The sequence below is a fragment of the Periplaneta americana genome, chromosome 17 (assembly GCF_040183065.1).
Source record: "Periplaneta americana isolate PAMFEO1 chromosome 17, P.americana_PAMFEO1_priV1, whole genome shotgun sequence".
Taxonomy (NCBI): Eukaryota; Metazoa; Arthropoda; class Insecta; order Blattodea; family Blattidae; genus Periplaneta; species Periplaneta americana.
Window position 1 is genome coordinate 105,013,381 of NC_091133.1, and position 26,132 is coordinate 105,039,512.

A 26,132-nucleotide genomic window follows, 5' to 3' on the forward strand; every position below is an offset into this window, starting at 1 on the left:
TAAAATTAATGCATATTTATTAAGCAAAACGTGTGAGAAAATTGTGATAAAACGTAATGTGTTTACAGCTTCAACATTGGACTACAACAGCTACCATGTTTATTTTGTATTATGATCTGAAATATTACAGATTGACTTGATTAAGCCAACAACACTATTTTTCAGAGAGTTCCTAAGCTAAGAGCAAACGGAAGCTCTATTCGACAAAGTCACCCATATACTCGAGAATGTCTTTCATGGCCTGAAACACTCCCGAGTAGAGCACAGGTGAGCCAGGATTCTGACAGTTGTTCTTCGCCGCCACGCCTACCACGTAGTAACGCGAGCCGTCGTTGTACATGAGGGGTGCGCCACAGTCGCCCCTGCAGAGTGTGTTGCCCCGCACGCAGTAGTCGGAGTTCGAAGCGGTGATCCCCAGCGCCCGGCACTCGTCAAGAGAGACCACAGTCGCGTTGCGGACGTGTAGGACTCCGTCCTTGGAGTTCGGGACTGTAACGATTTGCTTAATTATTTATAATTCATTCTCTTATGTACTCTATTTATTTCGAAAGATACTCTTTCAGCTTTCCCAGTAATGGGACGGCCTCATTGGACAAAGCATAACTAACACAAAATTGAAATTAGAGTAGAAAACAGGAAAGACCACAAAAGAGAAATGGAGAAAAAAGTGAAATTAAGAACACTAAACATCTATACTTACTTATTGGCTTTTAAGGAACCCGGAGGTTCATTGCCGCCCTCACATAAGCCCGCCATTGATCCCTATCCTGAGCAAGATTAATCCAGTCTCTACCATCATAGCCCACCTCCCTCAAATCCATTTTAATATTATCTTCCCATCTACGTCTCTGCCTCCCCAAAGGTCTTTTTCCCGCCGGCCTCCCAACTAACACTCTGTATGCATTTCTGGATTCGCCCAAACGTGCTGCATGCCCTGCCCATCTCAAGCGTCTGGATTTAATGTTCCTAATTATGTCAGGTGAAGAATACAATGCGTGCAGCTCTGCGTTGTGTAACTTTCTCCATTCTCCTGTAACTTCATCCCTCTTAGCCCCAAATATTTTCCTAAGAACCTTATTCTCAAACACCCTTAAGCTCTGTTCCTCTCTCAAAGTGAGAGTCCAAGCTTCACAACCGTATAGGACAACCGGTAATATAATTGTTTTATAAATTCTAACTTTCAGATTGTTTGACAGCAGACTAGATGACAAAAGCTTCTCAACCGACTAAAAACAGGCATTTCCCATATTTATTCTGCGTTTAATTTCCTCCCGAGTGTCATTTATATTTGTTACTGTTGCTCCAAGATATTTGAATTTTTCCACCTCTTCGAAGGATAAATTTCTAATTTTTATATTTCCATTTCGTACAATATTCTCGTCACGAGACATAATCATATACTTTGTCTTTTCGGGATTTACTTCCAAACCTATCTCTTTACTTGCTTCAAGTAGAATTTCCGTGTTTTCCCTAATCGTTTGTGGATTTTCTCCTAACATATTCACGTCATCCGCATAGACAAGAAGCTGATGTAACCCGTTCAATTCCAAACCCTCTGTGTTATCCTGAACTTTCCTAATGGCATATTCTAGACACTAAACATCTATACTAATAATAAATCTGTAGCCAAAATTTTTCTGGTTTTTTCGATTTACCAAAAATAATTGGTATTAACATGTATAATTAACCATCCTGAAACCGAAAATCGCTTTTTTGAAATTTTTGTTTGTATGTCTGTCTGTCTGTCTGGATGTTTGTTACCTTTTCACGCGATAATGGCTGAACCGACTTATTTGAAAATTGGAATATAAATTAAGTTCGTTGTAACTTAGATTTTAGGCTATATTGCATTCAAAATATTTTATTTAAAAGGGGGGTTATAAGGGGGCTTGAATTAAATAAATCAAAATATCTCCCTTATTATTGATTTTTGTGACAAATTTTACATAACAAAAGTTTTTTTTAAATGATTTCCGATAAGTTTTATTCTATGCAAAATTTTGATAGGACTGACATTTAATGAGATAAATAAGTTTTAAAATTAAAATAACGCCATCTAAGGCGCTGCAATTAAATAAAAATAAATGACTTCGTCTATAAGGGGCCTTGGACAACAACAATCAAAAGCTATTAAACATAGCCTACAGATAATGTTTCTGTATTTGTATGAAGTAATATCGGAAGCTAAATTAGCCGATTTGTATAATTAATTATTACTTCACCATTGGAAAGTGTAGTTTCTCTAGATGGACATAATGCAATAATGTTATTACTGTAACTTCTGAGTGAATCGAGCACAGGTAAGATTAAAATAGCTTCTTATGCACAGAAAACTTGATAGGCTATTCTGTATATTCATTTACAAATGATCGCATTTTAATTATTTAAATACAATTTAAATTAAGTGACATAATAAACGATTTATCCTTCTGTCAAACACGAATGTTCCCTGGACCAAATGTCCTATTTTAATTATGTAATTGCTTTATATTAACAAGTGCAGCGGAGCGCACCGCTACAGCTAGTAATAGAATATAATAAACATAGTAAACAAACAGAATAAACTCTCAAACAAAAGTTATTCTTTGTTGGAAACAAAGTGCAGATGGTAAGCAGCGATCCTCTGATAGCAGCACGAATGAAGTCATTATTCAACTTTAATTTCTTACAGAAACTGGCAAAGATGGGAGATATTTTACCACTAGTTCCAGCCATTAGCCGTACAACTTTAATGGAGGTGAGGTGACATTTCTCCAAATAGTGTGGAAGTATAGGCTCATAAATTCTGCATTTTTCTGCGTGGACTTCAGCGGACTGTTGCTTCTGTGTCTCGAACTTGACTGTCGGGTCGATAATGTAGGCTGATGTAGAGCTGGTGTACTGGCAAGCATGTCAATTCGCCGACAGGATCCCTCTTGAGAGATGCCATGGACTTCTTCGTGTATAGTGAAACCTTTTTTCCTCAAGACTTCGGTGATCATGGACTTAATTCTGTGATGTATAGAGTTCCGCAGCGTCTCGCTGAAAGAACAGGCACCAAAAACATAGCCAAGAGTTTCAAGCTCACTGTCGCGACAACGACAGTGGTTTCCTTCTCGGGACCTTCCTGGTATAGCCAATGACGTTATAGTTACTTACCGGTATAGCACGTAGCGGACAAACATTAACTGTCATTATAAGAGCTAGTCTCCATTCACTGCTAGTGAGGCGATCAGGTTGTCGGATCCATTTATTGGCGGGAGTGAACTCCTTATAGAGGATGACTCCTTGCCCTTTCTGATTTAAAGAGCACCAAGATTGAAACGCTCGCTTCCTGAGATTTTGCCTCAATTTTTTCACATGAAGTGAATCAGAAGGGATGCTTTGAGATCCAAGTTTATTTAAACAAACCCCAATTTCATTAGAAAAATGCGACAAGTGTTCATATGAATATTTTTGGATCGTTGTAAGCTCTGACACGCATTTATTTGCTGCAAGAAAGCTTCGCACCTAGACTTAAATAGTCCCAATCCCTTGTATTTTTATTTTCCTGTTTTTCGATTACCTTTCTGGGCTAAACTGGAGAATTCGTGTGGAGCCATTGAACCGTGCCGTTACGATGACAACCAAGTACATAATGTCGCGAACTTGATGTGTGTCCCTTCTAGACTAATAGATCTGATTCCCAAATTGCTTAACTTCACCAAATAAAAGGGGTAAATAATTATGACCGATGCAAGTATTTTCGTAAAAGACGAGTTATTTTCCCTATACCAAAAAAATACAATGTCAATGCGGCCTTATTTATTTACGACTTGGGCTAAGATCGCCACCAAAACTTAACTTCATCCATTTCAATGATATTCCCTGGACCATATATTTCTCCTTTATTTGGCTGCGTAATCCCACTTTTTCCTTCATTCATTCTCTCTCTTTTCTCCTATCCTTCTACTCTAATGGGTTATTTGACGACGCTTTATCAACATCTAGCGTCTGAATGAGATGAAGGTGATAATGCCGGTGAAATGAGTTCGGGGTCCAGCACCGATAGGTACCCAGCATTTGTTCATAATGGGTTGTGGGAAAACTCTGTAAAAACCTCAAGCAGGTAACTTGCCCCGACCGGGAATCGAATCCGAGCCACCTGGTTTCGCGGCCAGACGCGCTAACCGTTACTCCACAGGAGTGAACTTTTCTCCTATCATTCTCTCCCTCTTTCCTTCATTCATTCTCTCCCTCTTCCCTTCATTCTCTTCCTCTTTACTTCGTTCATTTCTCTTTTCTTCGTTTATTCTCTCCCCCTTTCCTTCATTCATTCTCTCTCCCTTCCCTTCATTCCCTTATTTTTTTCTGTAATTTTCTTCCTATTTCTGTTTCCTTTATTCTGGGTTAATATTATATCACATTCATAATTTTGTCGTTTTCTGCAATTCATACTTCTCTTAGTTTCGTTACGTTTCCCTATTTTCATTAATTGTATTACCACAGTCTAGTATATACAGTCACGAAGCTCAATACGTAGTAAATATGCATCCATAGATAGTTGCTAACCACTAGGATCGCTGCTATCGCCTCATTACAGACAATGCGAAATAGTACCTGCACAGTCTATTGTTCCTAGTACCCTCATAAACTCAAGCTTCGTGACTGTATATACTAGACTGTAGTATTACTTTGTGTGTCTCTCTCTCTTACTGTCTCTCTCTCTCTCCATCTATTCCATTCATTTACTATTTCCTTCATCGTTTTCTTTCTTCCTGTGATATCTTCTTCCTCTGCCTCATACTTCCTTTATTTCTCTCCCCCTCGCCCTCCTGTTCTTCTCCTCTCCTCCCTACTACTGTTCTCCAACCAAGAGATCAACAGTGAAAGGAATGTGCTTACTATTGCCTCATCTATCGGAACGAAGTAGATAAATAATATTACCGTTATAACGCCAATTCAAAAACCATGTGCTCTCCTGCATATGTTATTTCCTGTATGAAGAGATTAAAAGACCAGGAGATTAACTGTGATCTAATTTTGTAACTAGGGTAGTATCAATATGTCTGTATCAATGTTACGGTTTGTGCTGTGAGAGCTAGCCAATAGAGATAAGAGTACCCACGTGTGTGACCTTATGACATCTTATGACGTCAACATTCATTCACAGCATTACCCCCCTTCGTCTCATCCGGCGGAGACTTTCTCGTGGTTGGAGCACAGTATACGCTATCCCATTCTACTCACTTTTCCCTCCGAAGCCGGCCGTCTGTAGAGTTGTGTTGACGGGAAACACGTACTGCTCCTTGGGCAAGCAGATGGGACTCACGGTCTCTGCAACACGAAATACACACAGCCAGCGAGTTCAACAGAGCCCTACCGCACTGCTCATATTCCAATCATTGAGTGATGGATGCCACTCACCCGTGAAATTGAAAGGATCCGCGAAGCTGACGATACCCATGTTGTAATCATTGAACGCCTTGAACCAGGACGCGTGTATGTCCTGCGACTCGTTCTTATAGGAAGATCCCACGTACGTCTGTAGTGGCTTCCTGCAAAATGAACAAGTTCGTAACGTCCAAAATTTTGAGCTTGAAATGTACAAGAATTTTTAAACATTGCCATGGCAACTGAAGCTAAATTTCCGTTTTACAAAACACTTTCATTTTTTTTTTTCCTTTAGTGTATGTCGACTATAGATGTTACACGTCGAAGAGAAGAGGTCTTGAATTTGGACGTGAAAAGCTAAGATAATGAATACAAAATAAGCCTGCACACATTTTTTTCGGGCCTTATCTCAACATTAATTCTCTTTGCACCTTAGAAAAATTAAATGAATATTAACTACAGTAGAGCATCGATTATCCGAATACCAATCAACCGAAACATCGGTTAACCGAAAGCGTTCCAGTCGGCAAATTCAAATTTGCGCACGCGCTATGTACTGTCTTCCTCCGACGAGTTTAGCCCTGGGACCTGAGGTATTCTTGCCATCGGTGCGGGGGAGGTTGCAGGTAGATTCTTTTGTTGCTACAGCCAAGCCGAGCCGAGCGGAGTGGGAAGTATTAATCGTCCAAAAATATGCAGTTTTCGGTTTGTAGTAGTGTGTGACTGTGTGCACGTATTAGGTACTCTATATACGAGTAAAATGTTTTCAGTATGATTGTACTTCCTTCCAGACTACCGATGTCACTGTTCCCTCCCACTCCAGTACCGCGCTAGACTAGTCGGAACCGCATTCCTCTCAGCACTAAACTCCTAAGAAGATGACAGTAGAAGTTTCGCTAACGCTGTTTGCGAGATTTACCGGCAAAAAAACGAGTCTCAGCTCTGAAGCAAAATATACAGAATGTTTAAAAAATACAGGGCATAATTTCAGGTATGTATTTCCCACATGTAGACAATAAAAATAGTTCATTACAACATGTGTCCGGAAATGCTTTATTTCCGAGTTATGGCCTTCACAACATTGAAATTCACCGGAAGGTTTTTCTTTCCGCAGGTCGTTGCCGTCAAAGGAGACATTAAGAGGGCACTCTGACAGTTCATTCCGAGGCGAAGGTTGCATTCAGTGTTGTGTAGGCGTTAGACTGTGCGACATGTATTCAAATCAAGAGCTGGCAGAGATAAACTTCATGTACGGTAAGGCGGACGGCAATGCTGCGCTGGCTCGTCGTTTGTACCAGGAGAGGTACCCACAGCGACAATGTCCAGATCGGAAGACATTTGTACGTCTCCATTACCGTCTGTGCGAGTATGGAAAATTTAACTCTCCTGGTTTGGGAAGGGGACGACCAAGATCTACAACTCCAGAAGTACAGGAGGAGATTCTGGAGGCTGTGAACATGACTACTCCTATCAGCACACGAAGGGTAGCGTTGCAAGTCAATGTTCCTCATACGACTGTCTGGAGACTGTTGAAAGAGTATCAATTGTATCCTTATCATTTGCAACGTGTACAGGCCGTGTCACCAGCAGATTACCCTGCACGAGTTAGGTTCTGTCAGTGGTTCTTGCAGCAGTGTGGTGTAAATCCGAACTTTACTGCCTTAGTATTATTTACAGATGAAGCACAGTTCACACGAGATGGCATAACAAATTTCCACAATCAGCATGTATGGGCGTATGAAAACCCACGTGCAACTGTTCCATCTCATCACCAGGTGCGGTTCTCCCTCAACATGTGGGCCGGTATCATTGGTGATCGATTAGTTGGACCCCATGTACTTGTAAACAGACTTACGGGGCAGGCGTACACAAACTTCCTGGAAAACACCATACCTCATGTTTTAGAAGACACTCCACTGATCAATCGTCAACACATTCACTTCTTGCATGATGGCGCTCCTGCACACTTCAGACGTACGGCTCGCCGGTACTTGGATCGAAGGTTTCCTGATCGATGGATAGGTAGAGGTGGCCCAATTGCTTGGCCTCCACGCTCACCTGATGTGAACCCTCTCGATTTCTGCTTGTGGGGCCATTTAAAATCATTGGTTTATTCGTCTCCGGTGCCTGATTTGGAATCCCTTCGGAATCGAATTGTGGCATGTTCTGAGGACATACGCAATACTCCTGGAGTTTGGGATCGTGTACGCAGGTCAATGAGACATCGATGTGAGGTCTGCATTCAAGCAGGAGGTGGACATTTTGAACATCTTCTGTAATGACAACGACCTGCGCAAAGAAAAACGTTGCGGTGAATTTCAATGTTGTGAAGGCCATAACTCGGAAATGAAGCATTTCCGGACACATGTTGTAATGAGCTATTTTGATTGTCTACATATGGGAAATACATACCTGAAATTATGCCCCGTATTTTTGAAACCACCTGTATATACTGCATGTACAGTTTTGTGATTAATATCAGTGTTCCTTTGTTTGATACTGCTCCTATGACATCTGTACAATTTGTTTTCGTAAATGATTGGTTATCTAAAAAATCAGTTATTCGAACATCCCCAGTCCCCAGTTGTTTCGGATAATCGATTCTCTACTGTAGTGTGAAAAACAAGGCAAGCGACTAACTTAATTCAGCGTGTTAAGAAAACGACGATAAAATGCCAAACAGAAACGGCTAGTGTTGCTGATATTTACTCTTCAAATAGGCCTCGTTTCATAAACTTTATACTCTAGCCAAAAAGAGAATCTTCACAAACTTGTATCATAAATAACCTATTTCCTGGACTTTCTTGTAGATTTGTGCCCTCCTCTCCAATATTTCAAAGAAGTTTGCGCTTATGTTATCCACCATTAGTAAGCAATATAGTTTTGTCTTAGACACTGTGCGCAGAGGTGGGTTTAGTGATAGCAATTCTAATCTAACCCAGTCATACTTACTCGCTAGTGAGGTCTGTAAGACAGCTACCTGACGTGAGGATGAATCTTTCAGCTATGATGACACCCGTGCAAGGGCTGTAAACGTAATCCCCATCTGCAACGGAGATTAAAGAGTTTTCAGCTAAGCTAGTGAAAATGTCTCATATTTTATTCTCATGAAATTTGTAGTTGCTGGTTAAAAGGTTAGATTAGATTCAGTTGAACCGAGGGCGATGAATTTTAAATGACAATAAATTATTTAACACGGCTTACTTCGGGAAGTAATTAAAGCTGAAGGTTTATGACATATTTTTGCAATAAAAGAGCCCTGTTCCTGATAAAGGGCTCCAAGCAAAATTTGTCCACCATTTTTCGCCCATGTTGAATTTGTAGACAGCACAGTGGGCCCATGATAATAGCTACTTAAAGTGCTCGTGGATTCTCCCCATCCTCCATGCCTAGTCAATCCTTCATCCATTCTTTCCTCAATTGTTTAATTTTTTCATTAACATTCGTTTTTACAACATATTGGACGAATTTTATAATTTTCTTTCAGGCTCTTCTTACAAGTAATTGTCTCTTGATAGACTCAATGATAAAAATGCGTTTTTCATAACATACTGTAATTACTCCCGTAACTAAGTCAGTTTCTGGAAATCTATGTAATACATTTCTCAGCACTTGGACTATTGCCGTAAGTAAATCATGTACTTTTTACCATAAGTTTGTAATCTAATTTACCTATTGCTTATCCGCCTCTGTACTTACCTATCTGCTTATATCTGTATGTTATCGCTTTAGAAAGGTTGATTTATTTATTTATTTATTTTATTTATTTCATTTATTTATTTCATTTATTTATTTACTTATTTATTTATTTATTTATTTATTTATTTATTTATTTATTTATTTATCTGTCTCTGTCTCCGTCTATTTATTTATCTATTTATTTATTTATTTATTTATTTATTTATTTATTTATTTGTCTGTCTCTGTCTGTCTGTCTGTCTGTCTGTCTCTATTTATTTACTTATTTATTTATCTATTTATTTATGTCTTTATTTATTTTTATATTTTTAAACTTATTTATTTATTTATTTTTATATTTTTAAATGTATTTATTTATTCATTTATTCGTTTGTTTATGTATTTATTTAGTCACTGATTTTATTTATTTATTTATTTATTTATTTATTTATTTATTTATTTATTTATTTATCCATTTATTTATTTATACCTGCTTATTTCTCTGCTCAATTTATTTGTATATTTGTTTATATTGCCTATTTATGTTTTATCTACCTACCTCTCTATTTTTATTAAATTTATTTACCTATCAACATCTTTATATATTTGTCTATCCCTCTCTTTATCTATTTCCTTCTTGCCTACCTACAGACTATATGCGTTTCTTTTTACTCAATATATTTGTAGGCCTATATTTTCTTATTTATTTATCTGTCTCTCTTTTTACTAGTATTTACATTTCTCTGTCTATATAGTCTACTTATCTATCTATATATTTGTTTCTCTGTCCATGTAATTTATTTCTTCATTTTTTATTGCTTCCTCTGTCTTTCTTTCGTCTTCTGCATCCTTCTCCGTCAATTGCATAACTAATTTGCAATGACTATCACCATGATTCTAGTTTGTTACAAAGCTCGTTAAGTTTTTTCTATACTAACGATGAGGTAATGATTTATTTATCCAGAATTTATGGATATAGTATGTCGAAATGTTAATTGTTACACAAGGTACACCTCTTGGATGTGATTGTAATATTCATGATCCTTGTGGTCATTCATGTCTTATGAACTGATGTCTTTGGAGAAAATATAGAAATTTCCAGTTGATCGCGAATCATACTGACAAAATATGAGATTTGAACTGTGTTCGTCACTTACCAAATCCTGCGACTAAACTGATAGTAATAAAGTTTTTAATTATCTCCTCACTCCAAAATGTTCTTAGGAATACTTACAGCCGTCCAACTTGGTGATGTCCAAGTACGCCATCCAAGGAATGTCGGCAATAATCTGGTTGGTTCCAAAGACGAAATTCTTCAGAATTCGTCTAGGCCTTCCGCACTTTGCAGGCCTGCCAATGTTATGGAGAAAAGATACAAAATCTAGAGTATTAATAATACATAAACATATATATTCTACAGTATTTTCAATATCAGAATTTTCTGAATCACTCCTTTTTCGAGAGAATCTTAGTTATTTTATGCAAACTTCACTAGTGGTGCAAAATAGATAACTTTTTTGTAAACAACTCTCTAGCAACCAGTATAACAATTAAAGGGTTCCTTTTTATATGTTAGCTGTAACAAAGTAATTTGATTTTTTTTCACTTAAATGACTATTTCTATATGGCTGTTTAAAAGATCCTGTGTGCAACACATGTGAAATGAAAGTATTATGGACTCGACATGTTCTTCTTTCACATCTCGTGTGTGGACACACGTCGCAACTTGTTATGCCTACAAAAAAAGCTATTTAAACTGTCCATTGCTGTGACGTTTGATCTTAAACTATAAAACTATAGTAATAAACATAACTTACAGTAATGTTGAACTATTCCCTTCATGCTTCGGTTGAGGACAACCAGGCATCTTAAAGGTATCATTACTTCCTTCCGTACTAGAAGAGACAGGCAACTCAGTTGTTACTGTAGCATTTATTACTATTTCAGTAACTGAAGCCTGGGAATTCATAGTTGTGCTTGTACTCAATGCAGTATTAGTAGCACTATGTTCTTCAGATTTAGATTCATGGGATATAGTCGTACCAGCATGAGCTGAAGGTTTCGAAGTTGATTTATTCATGTTATGATACACAGTTGTAGAGACAACTTCAACTGTGCTCACACTGTTTGTAGTCAAAGTATCTTTATTTATATGAATTGTAGATCCATGGTTTATACTGGTTTCACGATTTCGAGTTATTTTCTGAGTTGATGGTTTCGAGCTTTCTTTCTCATCATGATGCAGAGTTGTTGTATGAGTACGTCTAGTAGTGTGTATATGATTCATGGTGGGATGTGTATTATGCCAGTGAGTAGTGGGCATCTCATAAGTTGTAGCTGACTCAGGATAGGAATGTTCGCTTGGAGTTGACGGCTTCGAAGTTTCTTTCTCATTACCATGGTGTACAGTTGTATGAGCACTGCTATTAGTGTGTACATGCTTCATAGTTTGACGTGTATTATGCTCGTGAGTACCAGGCATCTCATTAGTTGTAGCCGATTCAGGATTGGAATGTCTGCTATGAGTTGACGGTTTCGAACTTTCTGTCTCATTACCATGATGTACAGTTGTATGAGCACTTCTAGTAGTGTGTGTATGCTTCGTAGCGTGACGTGTATTATGCTCGTGAGTAACTGGCATCTCATTAGTTGTAGCCGATTCAGGATTGGAATGTCTGCTATGAGTTGACGGTTTCGAACTTTCGGTCTCATTACCATGGTGTACAGTCGTATGAGCACTGCTATTAGTGTGTGCATGTTTCGTAGTGTGACGTGTATTATGCTCGTGAGTAACTGGCATCTCATTAGTTGTAGCCGATTCAGGATTGGAATGTCTGCTGTTAGTTGACGGTTTCGAACTTTCGGTCTCATTACCATGATGTACAGTTGTATGAGCACTTCTAGTAGTGTGTGTATACATCGTAGCGTGACGTGTATTATGCTCGTGAGTAACTGGCATCTCATTAGTTGTAGCCGATTCAGAATTGGAATGTCTGCTATGAGTTGACGGTTTCGAACTTTCGGTCTCATTACCATGGTGTACAGTCGTATGAGCACTTCTAGTAGTGTGTGTATGTTTCATAGTTTGACGTGTATTATGCTCGTGAGTACCCGGCATCTCATTAGTTGTAGCCGATTCAGGATTGGAATGTCTGCTATGAGTTGACGGTTTCGAACTTTCTGTCTCATTACCATGATGTACAGTTGTATGAGCACTTCTAGTAGTGTGTGTATGCTTCGTAGCGTGATGTGTATTATGCTCGTGAGTAACTGGCATCTCATTAGTTGTAGCCGATTCAGGATTGGAATGTCTGCTATGAGTTGACGGTTTCGAACTTTCGGTCTCATTACCATGGTGTACAGTTGTATGAACACTTCTACTAGTATGTGTATGCTCTGTAGTGTGACGTATATTATGCTCGTGAGTAACTGGCATCTCATTAGTTGTAGCCGATTCAGGATTGGAATGTCTGCTATGAGTTGACGGTTTCGAACTTTCGGTCTCATTACCATGGTGTACAGTCGTATGAGCACTGCTATTAGTGTGTGCCTGTTTCGTAGTGTGACGTGTATTATGCTCGTGAGTAACTGGCATCTCGTTAGTTGTAGCCGATTCAGGATTGGAATGTCTGCTGTTAGTTGACGGATTCGAACTTTCTGTCTCATTACCATGGTGTACAGTTCTATGAGTACTTCTAGTAGTGTGTGTTTGCTTCGTAGCGTGACGTGTATTATGCTCGTGAGTAACCGGCATCTCATTAGTTGTAGCCGAGTCAGGATTGGAATGTCTGCTATGAGTTGACGGATTCGAACTTTCAGTCTCATTGCCATGGTGTACAGTTGTATGAGCACTTCTAGTAGTATGTGTATCCTCTGTAGTGTGACGTGTATTATGCTGGTGAGTAACTGGCATCTCATTAGTTGTAGCCGAGTCAGGATTGGAATGTCTGCTATGAGTTGACGGATTCGAACTTTCAGTCTCATTGCCATGGTGTACAGTTGTATGAGCACTTCTAGTAGTATGTGTATGCTCTGTAGTGTGAGTAACTGGCATTTCATTAGTTGTAGCCGATTCAGGATTGGAATGTCTGCTATGAGTTGACGGTTTCGAACTTTCGCTCTCATTACCATGGTGTACAGTTGTATGAGCACTTCTAGTAGTATGTATATGCTTCGTCGTGTGACGTGTATTATGCTCGTGACCTGGCATCTCATTAGTTGTAGCAGATTCAGGATTGGAATGTCTGCTGTTAGTTGACGGTTTCGAACTATTGATCTCATTACCATGGTGCTCAGTTTCTGTTGTGTGTGTATTTTTCGAGGTGTGACCTGTATTATGTCCGTGAGTAGCGGGCATCAATGTCGATTCAGGAGTTAACTCTTTTGAAGTTCCTTTGCCATGTTTCTGACGTGCAGTAGTATGGGTTCTCGTAATTGCGTTCATAGTGTATGTAGTATTATATCCTTGAGTTGTGTCAGAATTTGTATGTCTGCTCTTGGTTGATGATTTCGGAATCGAGTGATCATGACTTTGACGTGTCGTTGTCGCATGAGTAGGCCTATTTGTAACTGTATTCCTGTCGATAGTGGTATCAGTATATTTTTGTCCTCGAATTGCAGCTTCATGTGTGGTACGTACTTCAGGATTTGGAATCTTTCTCTGAGTAGAAGATATCGGAGTTGCTTTTTCCTGACTATTTTGTATAGTTGTTTTATGAGTATGAGTTATTTTTTTCATACTCTTTGTGGTATAATTATCACTGTGGCCTTCAGTTGTTGACTTTGTACTTAGAGTTTCCTGGATGTGTTGGCCTTCTGTTGACATTGCAACAGTTGAAGCGGACTCTGGAATTTAAATTTATAATACAGTATTAGACTTAATTTTGATTTCGTTCTTTTACGTTCTCATTCTATAACAGACTATAGAGCCCCACATGACAGCAAGAGGATAAGATTCCTAGCTTTGCAGACAAATAGGAGTAGAGATGTCAGTTACGTTTTTTTCGCCTTTACCCCAAGAAAAATTCCATGGTATCTACTCATGTCTTTTAGAGGCTGACTCGTCCCCAAGGATATTAAGTACACTAGCTGGGGTAAAATTCATGACCACATCAACTATCTAATTTGCGACCTTTAGCCTTGTAGCTTAGCTCTTAAATCACTACAGCAGCGGTTCTGAACTTATGGCACGTGAGCCACTGCTGGTTAGTACTTGAAGTGTGATATAAAAATATAAATTATCGTGAATGATAAACATATGTATATATACAGCTGTTTTATGTATATTCATGGAACACTCCATTAAATAAATTCAAATAGTAATTGTTTTAATTAAACAAATAATTAATAATAAATAAAGCAGTCAATTATCGGTATTGGAGCATATTAAAGTTTATTATTTCCCTGAGAGTGATACTTGACGATTTTCCATTATACATTTGGTTAGTGGTACAGTTAATGTCCTAAATTAAAAATAGTGTTACGTCATTGAAAAAGGTTGCGAACCGCTGTACTACACTATTTCATGCCCCGACTACCCTATCATATATACACATGAATTTACACACAATACATACATGCATATGTGCATACATTTTCTTACGTATATAACATACAGTGTGAAATTAATATAACTGTGCAGATTTTAACAGTTTAATTCTTGGATAGAATGCAACAAAACATTCTATTATTATATTGGCCCGAAATGAATACTTTTCTCAAAAAAAATATGTAGTTCCCCTAAATGTTAATAGGCTACAGTTTCTCTCGATAAGTGCTATCTGTAAAATTCTGATTTTTATTCCTATCATGAGAGAAACTGATAAGCAATGATTTATCCTTTGCAGCTCTTAAATAAAATGGACGATTTTCTTGCAAATTAACACCTAACGCGCGTCTTCGCTCCCGAACCCAGTGGGTTGGGGTTCGATTCCCCGCTTTGGACGGGTTGCATGAGTGAGGTTCTTTCGAAGTTTTTCTCTCACTCCTATAGATGAATATCAGGTAATTTTATTTATTTATTTATTTATTTATTTATTTATTTATTTATTTATTTATTTATTTATTTATTTTTTTTTTATTTATTTATCTATCCCGGCGTAGTTAAGGCCATCAGGCCTTCTCTTCCACAACACCAGGAATACAATCAGGCGTATGGAACCCCACTCATTCTCGCCACTTCCTTTCCTCCCTCATCATCCCGGTTGTCTTACTTGGTTTTCAGATCGCGCCTGCGGCGGCCCTCCGAAGCTGCTGACACTCTCGGTCTGTCTCCATGGATATCTCAAACGTGGTAGCTGGTGACCCAGCAGTGGAACCCACTCCCCTCCTGACGGGAGAGGAGGTCTACACCTCAGACCGTTTGAGGAGGGAATGTGGGGGGGGGGCTCTTGGAGGTGGAATGGTATACGGACTTGGAGGGATGGCGGGACTGGTCGTCAGAGTTTTAGCAGTTAGGTCGGTTCGGAGTGGGTGCGACCGATGAGCTACAACTCATCCCAGGGGCGCACAATAGACCTCAGGTCGCGGTGCACAGGGATGTTCCCCTCCCGGTCTCACAGAGAGAAAAAAAATACTTGTCGCTGTTTTCTGCCTTAGAAAATATGCCCTACTGCAGTAACTGAGGGAAGGAAAGCTGCTATTCAGAACTGAGTCCGTGAGACGGCGAAGCGCTGTTGCCAAACAACGCAAGCTTTCAGCCTAACTTTCTAATTAACCGTGCACTTAATCACAAAGCGCGTAATAGATTTTTTATTTTAATGTATTCTATTGCCCCCTTCATTGTGCACATTTTATATAATTCCTCCATGAATACAAACGCACATAATACATTTTCATACTCTATAGAGCAGGCCTGCACAAGGTTTGCGCTCTCTGAGCCGGCTCACAGTTCATGAGCGGAATGCAGATATTAGCAGCTCTGTATAAGGGTGGACTGGAAGAAGGGGTGGATCTCGTACAAAATATACACAAACGGAAGTACTATTACGAGTGTTTATGAAATGAATTCCCGTTCAGTGTTTGCAAAACTATCTTGGACTATTATTAATCAATAAAGAAATATTTATTTTACAGGAATAATAGAAATTCTATAGCTACTTAAATGTACACTATCATTTTGTTATATTTTTATTTATCAGTACATCAAAACGAGGTTTTATGCTGTTGGCAGCTGAAAGGAACAGTAGCCTACTGATCGTTACAGATGTTCGATGTCTGCCTTTATTAAAGTTGATTATAGAGAACAGTTGCTCACAAATATAAATGTTGAGCCAAACATAGCAATCATTTTCACAGCCAGCCTGTGCAGTCGTGGATAGTCTATTATTGCTAATGTTTAGTTTGTAAAACTCAACCAGGTTAGTAGTATTATTCAAACGATCTTTAGCCCTTAGGTCACATTCAAGATCAATAAGTTCGAGCTGTAAATCGTTAAATGTTATGTTCCGTCTTTTAGATTGCTCCATACTGTACCGTAGCAGTAGGTAAGCAACGTGAAACAGTTACTGCGAATAGGCCTACACACTGCACTCCACTAGATAACTGAGTGCTCGTTTCCCTCTTCTCTACCTTAGCAAGTTTATGTCATTCTGACGTATCTTCCTCTCCGTTTCGGCGAGCTGTTAACACAGCTCTCCCGCTCCAAAGGAGCGGCGCGCGCTCGTTGAGCGCTGTTTGTGCAGGTATGCTATAGAGTATAAGCACCAGAGGTCTGCATCGGACGTTTTCGCTCGAGCGCCAACTAGTTCATAGCATAATCCGATAGGTAGCGCACATGAATGATGGGTAAAATTGTCACGAGCGATAAATCCTCGAACGGTATAAGCCGAGCGTTAGACATTCGTTCTTGTTACAGTGATGAACTGCGTAGTAACATCATAGATGTTTATCATTTGAAAACTTTGCAGTATTTAACTAACCACTCCATAGTACAACTACAAAACTTGCTTTAAAATGTAATATAAATGTTGTAGGTAAATGTTCCCCCCCCCCCCCCACACAGGAGTGATTTTGTTTTTGCCACATCTGATAGATGTTATTGGATGTAAATGTAATTATTATAAACGGAGAACACAATCACGATAATGCAAGAACTGTATCGAGTTTTCTAGTAATAATAATAATAATAATAATAATAATAATAATAATCTCTAATAATACTGTATCAATATTCGCGTCTGTAACAGTTGTGCAGCATGATTATTCGTTTTATTATATTTTCTCTGACGTTATCTCTGTACTGATATTGTTATTAATCTACTGCTATATCAATAATATTTTGTAAAACGTTTCTACATTGTCGCAGTATATAGGCGGAACACTATGTATGGACCTATCATATTATATATGTGATAAATCGAATATTGAATAATTATTAATTAGCAATAATAACTGTATATCGAAGTTTTTCATACTATTTTATTTATAACTTCATGTTACTGTTTTGGTACGTTCCATTAAAAGTTTGTCATAAACGCAGAAAATAAAGCCTTATTTTTACCGTGTGAGCAAAACACATGTGTATCTTATCTGTCGCCTTCCATACAAGATAAGACATGTCGGTGAGATGACCTTGTACTGTGCTTCTATTTATTACGAGCGTATCACGACCGATCGTATCTCACTCGAGGGTGCGACACTCGACAGAGTTCAAGCGAGCGATTTAACCCCAATGCAGCACTCTGATTTAAGCACACATTTTCGTACATAGGCCTACATAATTATATCCCTAATTTTATTATGTTCTTTGAATAGATGAGTATAGAATACCACATTCATTCGAAATTGGAATTTCAAAAAAAGCAGCTGAAGGTGCACATATAACAGTTCCATAACAATTTACGAGCTCTCAAAAATAATATGAAGAAAAATTTTTTATTTCGCCGCGAAATGTTAATATTCAGCCTTTCTCTCATACTGCTATAATGAAAGCCAACTCACCAGGCGGTCCGTACAGCGTGAAGGTCAGGTTCATGTTCTTGTCGATGATCTTGTATTTATCTCCTTTGAAGACCAGGCATCCGTCCCGCGTAGTCACCTGCTTGGGGTCGTACACTATAAATCGACTCATACCTGGCAGGAATACAGATCTGTATCGGTGCCCCTCGTATTTGACGTCCACATTTCGTTCTTCTGTCGGTACCATGATCTCCTGATCGGGTGTGCCTGTGAACACAAGGAAGGCCTTATTTACACAATTTTTTCTCTACAACTAGGGGCCATACTTTGTCCCAGGAGGCTATAAGATTAAGTATTACTGGTCTTTTAAAGTAGAAGACGCACGTCCATTTATACTGTTTTCGCTATAAGAAAAAACCTAATGTAAACATAAGCACGTTGCTGTCATACCCGTGATTGGCTCCCAGTCGAAACACTCACACGACGTAGGAAAATATAGTTCGTATTTGGAAACCATAATCTTGTATTATTTGAAAATAAAACATTGAATTCTAGTTGTTAAATACAATGAAACATTTAACTTTACTCATATGTAAAAGTCTATGTAAAAGAAAAGCTACTTTTATATTTTGTTATGTACTATGAACGCGGATGAATACCAAAAGTAACACCGAAGTAGTCTGTTCTTGTAACAAGCTGGCGTCACTCGAGCTCGTAGTTGTTCACGTAAGCACGTGGTACTGAAGTATGGCTTCTGTATCATCGGTGTATGTGGTTATTAAACATAAGAGTGGAAACCCTCTCAAAAGCGGAGAAAACAAAGTCTTAAATGTATATAATAAGTTAAGTGAGCTTTAATTACAGTAATTATAAAGTAAATGTTTCCTAAGCAAACGAATGCATAGTAGTGAGGTTAGGCCTACTTGACGAGTAACGGGAAATGTTTAACATAGAACAGAATGTACAACAGTACGCGGGAACATGTACTGAGAATCTGTGGCGCCAAACAGCGGCCAACGAAGCCTCACTTCAGTCACGTGCTATTGCTTATATTAGGATTTTTCTTACAGCGAAAAGATTATAGCAAACGAAGTACTTAACTGACAGCTCACGCGACACTTGTTTCGTTAGGTGGTGGAGAACAAAATATGGACCACTTTAACAATTACACTAATATTTACAATTTAAATTATTTACCTTATGTACACTAGAATACGCTATGTTTTAATATTTACACTAAAATAAAAAATATAGGCCTACATTGATCAAATATTATTTACAATATTAAGCTTATGCACAGTGATGTATATTCTAATGCAAGGTTTTTTTTTTATTTCATAATACTATAGCCTACATGTTTTGTAAATTCTGTACAATAGTATAAATAAATAATGTTTGATCAATGTCAGCTTTCATTCTTTATGACATTGTAAATAGTCACAATAGCGTATTTTAGTGTAGACCTACATAGTGTAAAGGGCTGTCAGACATCGACTACTTCCAAAATCCGTTTGTCAGAAAGACTGCTTTTCATCTCTACGATCTTTCTTCAAATATTACTTTTATTGAATATTTACTTTTAATAGCCTGTATAAATTTTCTTTATTATTATTATTATTATTATTATTATTATTATTATTATTACTGTTATTATTATTATTATTATTATTATTATTATTATTATTATTATTATTATTATTACTGCATACAATGAATTATGATACGTTTATTATTTAGAGAAGCAACTCTCAAGATTTATTTTATTTATCTTATTATGGTAACGATATTTATTTTAATGTAGGCCTAAATTAATAAAAAATATTTTAATGTTATGTCTCATATTTAATGAACATAATTATGCTATATAAGTTTTATTTTACAAAACATAGGAATTCAGAAGCTCTAAATGGCAATGAAATTGACATTTCTTTATGGCGAATAAAATTTATAACTTAGACAAATTTTGTTCTTGATCCGTAAGAATGTGTAAGATAATAAGAAGAAGATCACTGCAGCAAAAATTCAGATTGCCCTACTCACACTCACACACTACATCCTAGTCAAACAATGAATACTGTCACTACAATCTTAAAGGATGAGGTAGGCCTGCTTCAAACTCGGTTTGTGCTTTGTTACGTAGAATTAGTGTCGGAATACTCACCTGGGTGCAGCACTTCGCATCTGTTTGGGTTGGGATGAGAGTTTTCTTTCGCTTTCTCAATTGTTTTCCCTGCAAAGAAAAATTGCACATGACTCATGAGTAGGAAACGGATTTCTAGGTGGTAAGAAAGAGAAATTTAAGACTTTATAAAATCCAACTTAGGACTTTTATAAACTTAACAATTAATAACTTCAATTTTAGTAAATATTCCATTTTAGGTGGAATTTATGTAAACTATTACACTTTTACTATGTGGCACTACTTTTGACCAAAAAACGGTACTAAAGGACATCTTTCAATCAATCATGGCTGTTTATCGCTACAATTTTATCACTTCCCAAGCATTTGTTTATTTTTATCACTTCCCTAGCATTTGTTTCTTTGTTTGCCAACATTTCAAACTGCAAATTCTTTACGGTACTATAAAATATGCTTTGCGATCGCCATTTGTTTTCCGCATAGATAGTCGACTGAAAATGGAGGATCCGTTCAAACGTTTTGGTAAAGGTAATAGTGAAATAGAATTTTAGTAAGTCAATTAATATTTTATTGTATTAGAATGGCCTACTTTATTTCTTCTAATCGTGTAATAGTCATTTAAATTCGACTTGAGTTTTGATTTTCTCTAGATTATCCTATCAGCGAAAGAGACTGACTGCTGATTGGTCATTTTCATTTCGCATAACGGGGTGTGCATTGACGCGAAAATTAATTTGTAATCTCTGGTCTAACCTGAACAATCTACCACCTCTTTTATGCTAGGATGGACTTTTCCGAACGAACTTCAGTTCCAGAAAATTAGGTAAAACCTTCTTCCCTCCACTTTTAAGACCAATAAGGAAAGAACTTGCCACACCAATAATTATCTGTAAGGATTTTTTTTAAATAGCAATTTTGTAATATTTGGGGTATATTTTTATTTTTAGTACCGGTATTTTTATTTTCAATATACGCAAAATACTCGTAGTAAAAAGGCGCTTTTAGACACATAGTTTTACGCATTTATAATACTTTATGGCCCATTTAGGCGTTTTAGGTTCTATAAAATTTTAATAGAGAAAACCTGTGTACATTAGCCTAAATATAGAGATATCTGAATAATATATTTATTTATTTATTTATTTATTTATTTATTTATTTATTTATTTATTTATTTATTTATTTATTTATTTATTTATTTATTTATTTATTTATTTATTTATTTATTTATATCTTTATATCTTTATTTATTTATTTATTTATTTATGTTTTTATTTACTTATTTATTTATTTATTTATTTATGTATTTATTTACTTACTTATTTATTTATTTATTTATTTATTTATTTATTTATTTATTTATTTATTTATTTATTTATTTATTTATTTATTTATTTATTTATTTATTTATTTATTTATTTATTTACTTACTTATTTACTTATTTACTTATTTATTTTCTTATTTATTTACTTATTTAGTTTTTATTTACATTCCACGGTATTCTTACATTGCTTCACAGCTAGAATATGGAACAAGTAAAAAAAAAACTTAATATTACTATAAAGTCTTAATTTATAGCCACAGTCTAGTTGAAATATACACAGAAGAGGTTCACATATAGTTCATAGTCTATGTATAGCGCTACTAGTACAACACTAAGTTTTAGTATCAGTTTCATGAAGCGTTGTTGAATGTCATGAATTCACCTACATACTAGAAGCGTGAGAAATTAGGTACTTCTTTAATTTGGCCCTAAATAATCTTATGTTTTGAGTTTTATTTTTTATATCTATAAGGAGGCTATTAAAAAATTTTACTGCCATATAACGCACTCCTTTTTGATAGCACGATAGACTTGCCGATGGAGTATGAAAGTCATTTTTGACGTGTAGGCCTATTTATGCTGTAAACTGTTGAATCAATTACAAAGTTTTCACGATTACGTACGAGGAAGATTATTAATGACAAAAATGTACTGACAAGCCGTGGGCATTATTTGTAGTTTTTTTTTTAAATAGTCCTACACGATTCCTTAGATGTGGCAGCTGCTATTATTCTAATTACTCTTTTCTTACATCTAGGACGTAGCAAACAAAATAGATACGGGACTAGAAATCCTTTCCCTAGTACTGAGAAAGGACAAATGTCGCTGAGTGGCAGGGCATTGTCCGGAAACGTCTCCATTTTGCTGAAGAAACTCCATTGATCAGCAGTGAGAAGTTTACTTACCGTTGGGACTGTCGGGCTCGTACACGACATAGGTGACGCTACCGTTTCTGATGAGGTGGAACTTGTCGTCACGGAAGACGAGGTAATGGCCTTCCACTTCCACTTGGTCTTGCTTGAAGAGCACCATGGTCTTGTTGGGCGCCAGGTATACGCCGACATAAATAGTGCCGTTGTGCGCCACGTAGAACGGCACGTGTGGCCTATACACCAGGAGGTCTTTCTCGTACTGACATTCTACAACACGTATAGGGGAGTAGTGGGTACAGTGAGACACAAAATATTAAAACATATGTATGCAAGTGATAATTCAAGTATTTTTAAAATCAAGTGCAATAGAAATAGACATAAACGAAAATGTTAATAGAAAAAGGACATAATATACAATACGTGTTTGTCAAAAAAATGAAAATGTCTCACTGTTCCCATTCAGGAGGGTACAGTGAGACACCACAGTGTCTATTGATGGACATTGAAATGATTTAAATTTATTTCAAAAGAAAGAAAAGCTTGCTGTCTCTTTATCTTGACATGTTCTGTAGGCTTATTTAGAATCATTTTAATGTCTGACTTCGAAACCATTGAAACATCTGGAACATTTCGAAAAGTTAATTTTCCATGACATTTCAAACTTTTGCGAAAAAATGAAATGAATTTTTGGTGACAATAAAGCTTATAATTATAAGAATTTAATGTAATCCTTTATAATTTTTTAATATTTTCTTAAATTTTGTGAATTTTTTATTTATGAAACCATTAAAATGTAATGTATCCATTATTTTAAGCTATAGATCCTAAATTGGTTACTAGTATGTTCATTTTTAATGTTAGTTACTGGTAAATGTAATATAATTACAGTTTGTTTTTGCAAATCATTGGTACATGGGAACGGTGAGACGTCTCAGTGTACCCTTCAATGGCATGTCTCACTGTTCCCTTTACGCATAGTTCATTTAAAAATGACACCATCACTTCAAAATTAAAACAAGAAAGACGAAACTTTGCCAAACATAATCTCAAATACCATAGTATTAGGTAACAAAACATTCATATTTATATCTCATTTGTATATCCAATGTAACCTTCATTAAACACAAGCCAAAATTTTACTTCTAGAGTGAAAAATTACGAATTATTTTTTCATCATTCACCTTTATAACTAGAATCAAATCGAATATGAAAATACTGTTACTTTACTCATGCATCATACAACTCCACTGTTACCAACATCTCAACATCAAAATTGACCATTTAATAAAATATGTCTCACTGTTCTCCCTGTCTTACTGTACCCACTTCTCCCCCTGCCGGTCAACATTTTTCAGATACTTTGGTTGTTATTATACTCCAGCACAAATTCACTGCCCTTAGACTTTGCTTAATTCAGCCGTTCCCAAAGTAGAGGTCGCGACCTCCTGGGAGTTAGTGTAAAGATCTGAGGGGGGGGGGGGCGAGATGGTTCACAAATTAAAACAAAGAACGCCTTTTTAACAAACAGTCTACGTCTCGATCTCCCCAAAAATATTTTCCCTCAGGTCTTCCAACTAACATTCTATATACATTTCTGTATTCATCCATACGTGCTACATGCCCTGCCCATCTCAAATGTCTGGATTTCGCGACCATACGCGCTGACCGTTACTCCACAGATGTGGACTCCTAATTATATCAGGTGAAGAATACAATGCGTGCAATTTTGCGTTGTGTAACTTTCTCCATTCTCCTGCAGCTTCAGTCCTCTTACAAGCAAACATTCTGATGGGGACAGATAAAAAAGTTATTTTTTTTTCTTTCACCATGTTAATAATGTCAAAAGAAGTGCTTATACAAATTTTGGCCACTCGACCGCAATTACGACGACCGTAAGAAAATAAGTTCGGTAGGGGCCGTTAACAGAAAGAAAACACAATTTCGTTGGAAAAATGTATTAGAACAGACACAGCAATTGTTGAGTTATTTTCCAACATATTCCCTACCAGAATTGAGACATTTACCATATGGGATCGATAGAGAGGTGCAGACAGTTGATCCCAGGCAGCTGACTTCTATGACACAAGGATACAAAAATTGATCCCATGGTATGACAAATGTCTCAATTCCAGTGGGGGACATGTTGACAAATAGCTCAAGAATTGCTGTATCTGTTTCAATAAATCTTTCCATGCAATTTGTGCTTTTTTTTTTGTAAACGGCACCAGGGAAAATGACTTTCTGGACGGCCTCATAATTGCGGTCGAGTGGCCAAAATTTGTATAAGCACTTCTTTTGACATTATTAACATGGTGGAAGAAAAAAATTAACTTTATCTGCCCCCATCAGAATGTTTGCTTGTTAGCCCCAAATATTTTCCTAAACACCTTATTCTCGAATATCTTTAACATCTGTTCCTCTCTCAAAGTGAGAGTCCAAGTTTCACAACTATATACAACAACCGGTAATGTAAGTGTTTTATAAATTATAAGTTTTTTTTTTTTTTTTAAGCAGACTGGATGACTTCTCAACGGAATAATTGGAGGAATTTCCTATATTTATTCTGCGTTTAATTTCCTCTCGAGTGCCATTTATATTTATTACTGTTGCTCCAAGATAGTTGAATTTTTTCAGTACTTGAGTTATTAATTTATGTTGAAGAAGTAAAAGAATGTATTAGGACTTCTAGTGCATATTTAAAGAGTAGAAAGAGGATATAACGAAAAAAGGTGACTCCACAAATATCACCTGATCATCAGTAAATAATATTGTATTTAATACTGTACCACCTATTTTTAAAAAGTAAGGTGGGTGCTCCTGTTATGGCCATGTTCCTGATATGGCCACCCCCCTATTGTGAGTTAGTTAACCAAAAAATCCGCTAAATTGCAGCAGCATCCAGTGAATGGACATCCTGGTATGTCACTTGATCGTTTTCCATCCAGTCAGGTTGAGCAATATGACGTCAGTTGCCTGTTTTACGGTTTTCATGTGACCTCTTCTTATTTTTCTCTGGTAAGTCTCCTTTGTTTTATGCATGTTTTTCAAATACTTGTTTCATGAAAGCCATCTTACTCCATTCAGTTTTTAATGTTCTGTTGATTGGTGTTGTCGTTGATGGCGTATCTTTTACGAGTTGTTCATAATCAAAACATTTTCGTGAAAGCTTACCTGCTCCTGATATGGCCATATCAAATGCACCATGGCCATATCAAGTTCATTTCACTTTTATTTTTTCACCTGACAAATTTACATGCCTTATAGCTGGGATTACGCAAAAGTTTTGTATTTTAAGAGAAACAACTTAATTTTTTTATGGAAAAACTGTTTTGACTTCATTTTTTAATTATAAAAAAGATTATTAAGTGTCATATTTATTCATTTTACACCAAAATTATTTAATTTTAGCACAACTGCGCTATCACGATTTGTAGAACATGGAACAAGGGTGGCCATATCATGTGCACATGTTCCTGATATGGCCACTAGGTAGACTTTTAGAATTTGGGACATTTTGGACAATTAAAGCTATTTTTATGGGGAAAGGAAATTGTTTTAAGAAAGTCCATTACACTGAGAACGAGTAAGAAAAATGTGGTTTACATTTTTTTCAAAATGGTGGCTAGAAAAATTCTCAAACCTTAGCATGGCCATATCAGAGACACCTACCTTATTAGAGGCAAAAAAAAATAAAATGTTAAAGAACAATTACACAGATACAATGATAGGCACAATAACAATATTAAATAAACATGGAAATAACGTATGAAGTAAGTGGCAGAAAGTAGAAAGTAGCAATATTACGAACAAAAGATCGGTTAATCTCACTATGTAAAAAAAAACTCTAGTGATATTTCAGTTTGTGGT

General features: G+C 36.7%; 2 protein-coding genes and 1 long non-coding RNA gene across 3 annotated transcripts in view; 1 reads left to right on the forward strand and 2 right to left on the reverse strand.

Moving 5' to 3' along the window:
- LOC138693389 (uncharacterized) lies at positions 1 to 13,061 on the reverse strand. The gene is made up of 6 exons (XM_069817311.1): positions 10,848 to 13,061; positions 10,265 to 10,380; positions 8,305 to 8,398; positions 5,386 to 5,516; positions 5,209 to 5,295; positions 1 to 489 (listed from the first exon to the last, which is right to left on the reverse strand). Exons 1-6 carry the CDS (start codon positions 12,941 to 12,943, stop codon positions 197 to 199), a joined length of 2,817 nt encoding a protein of 938 aa, XP_069673412.1. The 5' UTR covers positions 12,944 to 13,061; the 3' UTR covers positions 1 to 196.
- Positions 1 to 26,132, forward strand: part of LOC138693139 (uncharacterized) — a 399,597-nt gene that overhangs the window by 366,423 nt on the left and 7,042 nt on the right. The window lies entirely within an intron of this gene.
- LOC138693363 (uncharacterized) overlaps positions 12,963 to 26,132 on the reverse strand; it is a 15,543-nt gene continuing 2,373 nt past the window's right edge. Inside the window, exons 3-7 of the mRNA XM_069817282.1 lie at positions 22,299 to 22,532; positions 20,090 to 20,158; positions 17,971 to 18,195; positions 13,028 to 13,875; positions 12,963 to 12,980 (exon numbers count right to left, since the gene is read on the reverse strand). Of these exons, the coding sequence (XP_069673383.1) occupies positions 12,963 to 12,980; positions 13,028 to 13,875; positions 17,971 to 18,195; positions 20,090 to 20,158; positions 22,299 to 22,532 (1,394 nt within the window). The remainder of the gene's footprint in view (positions 12,981 to 13,027; positions 13,876 to 17,970; positions 18,196 to 20,089; positions 20,159 to 22,298; positions 22,533 to 26,132) is intronic.

Coding starts and splice junctions, on each gene's coding strand:
- LOC138693389 (XM_069817311.1), bottom strand. CDS start 12,943: ATGCCAGTTACTCACCAGCATAATACACGTCACACTACAGAGGATACA. Junction 10,381..10,847: donor GGGAATAGTTCAACATTACT/GTAAGTTATGTT, acceptor TAACATTGGCAG/GCCTGCAAAGTGCGGAAGGC. Junction 5,517..8,304: donor CTTACAGACCTCACTAGCGA/GTAAGTATGACT, acceptor TTCATTTTGCAG/GAAGCCACTACAGACGTACG.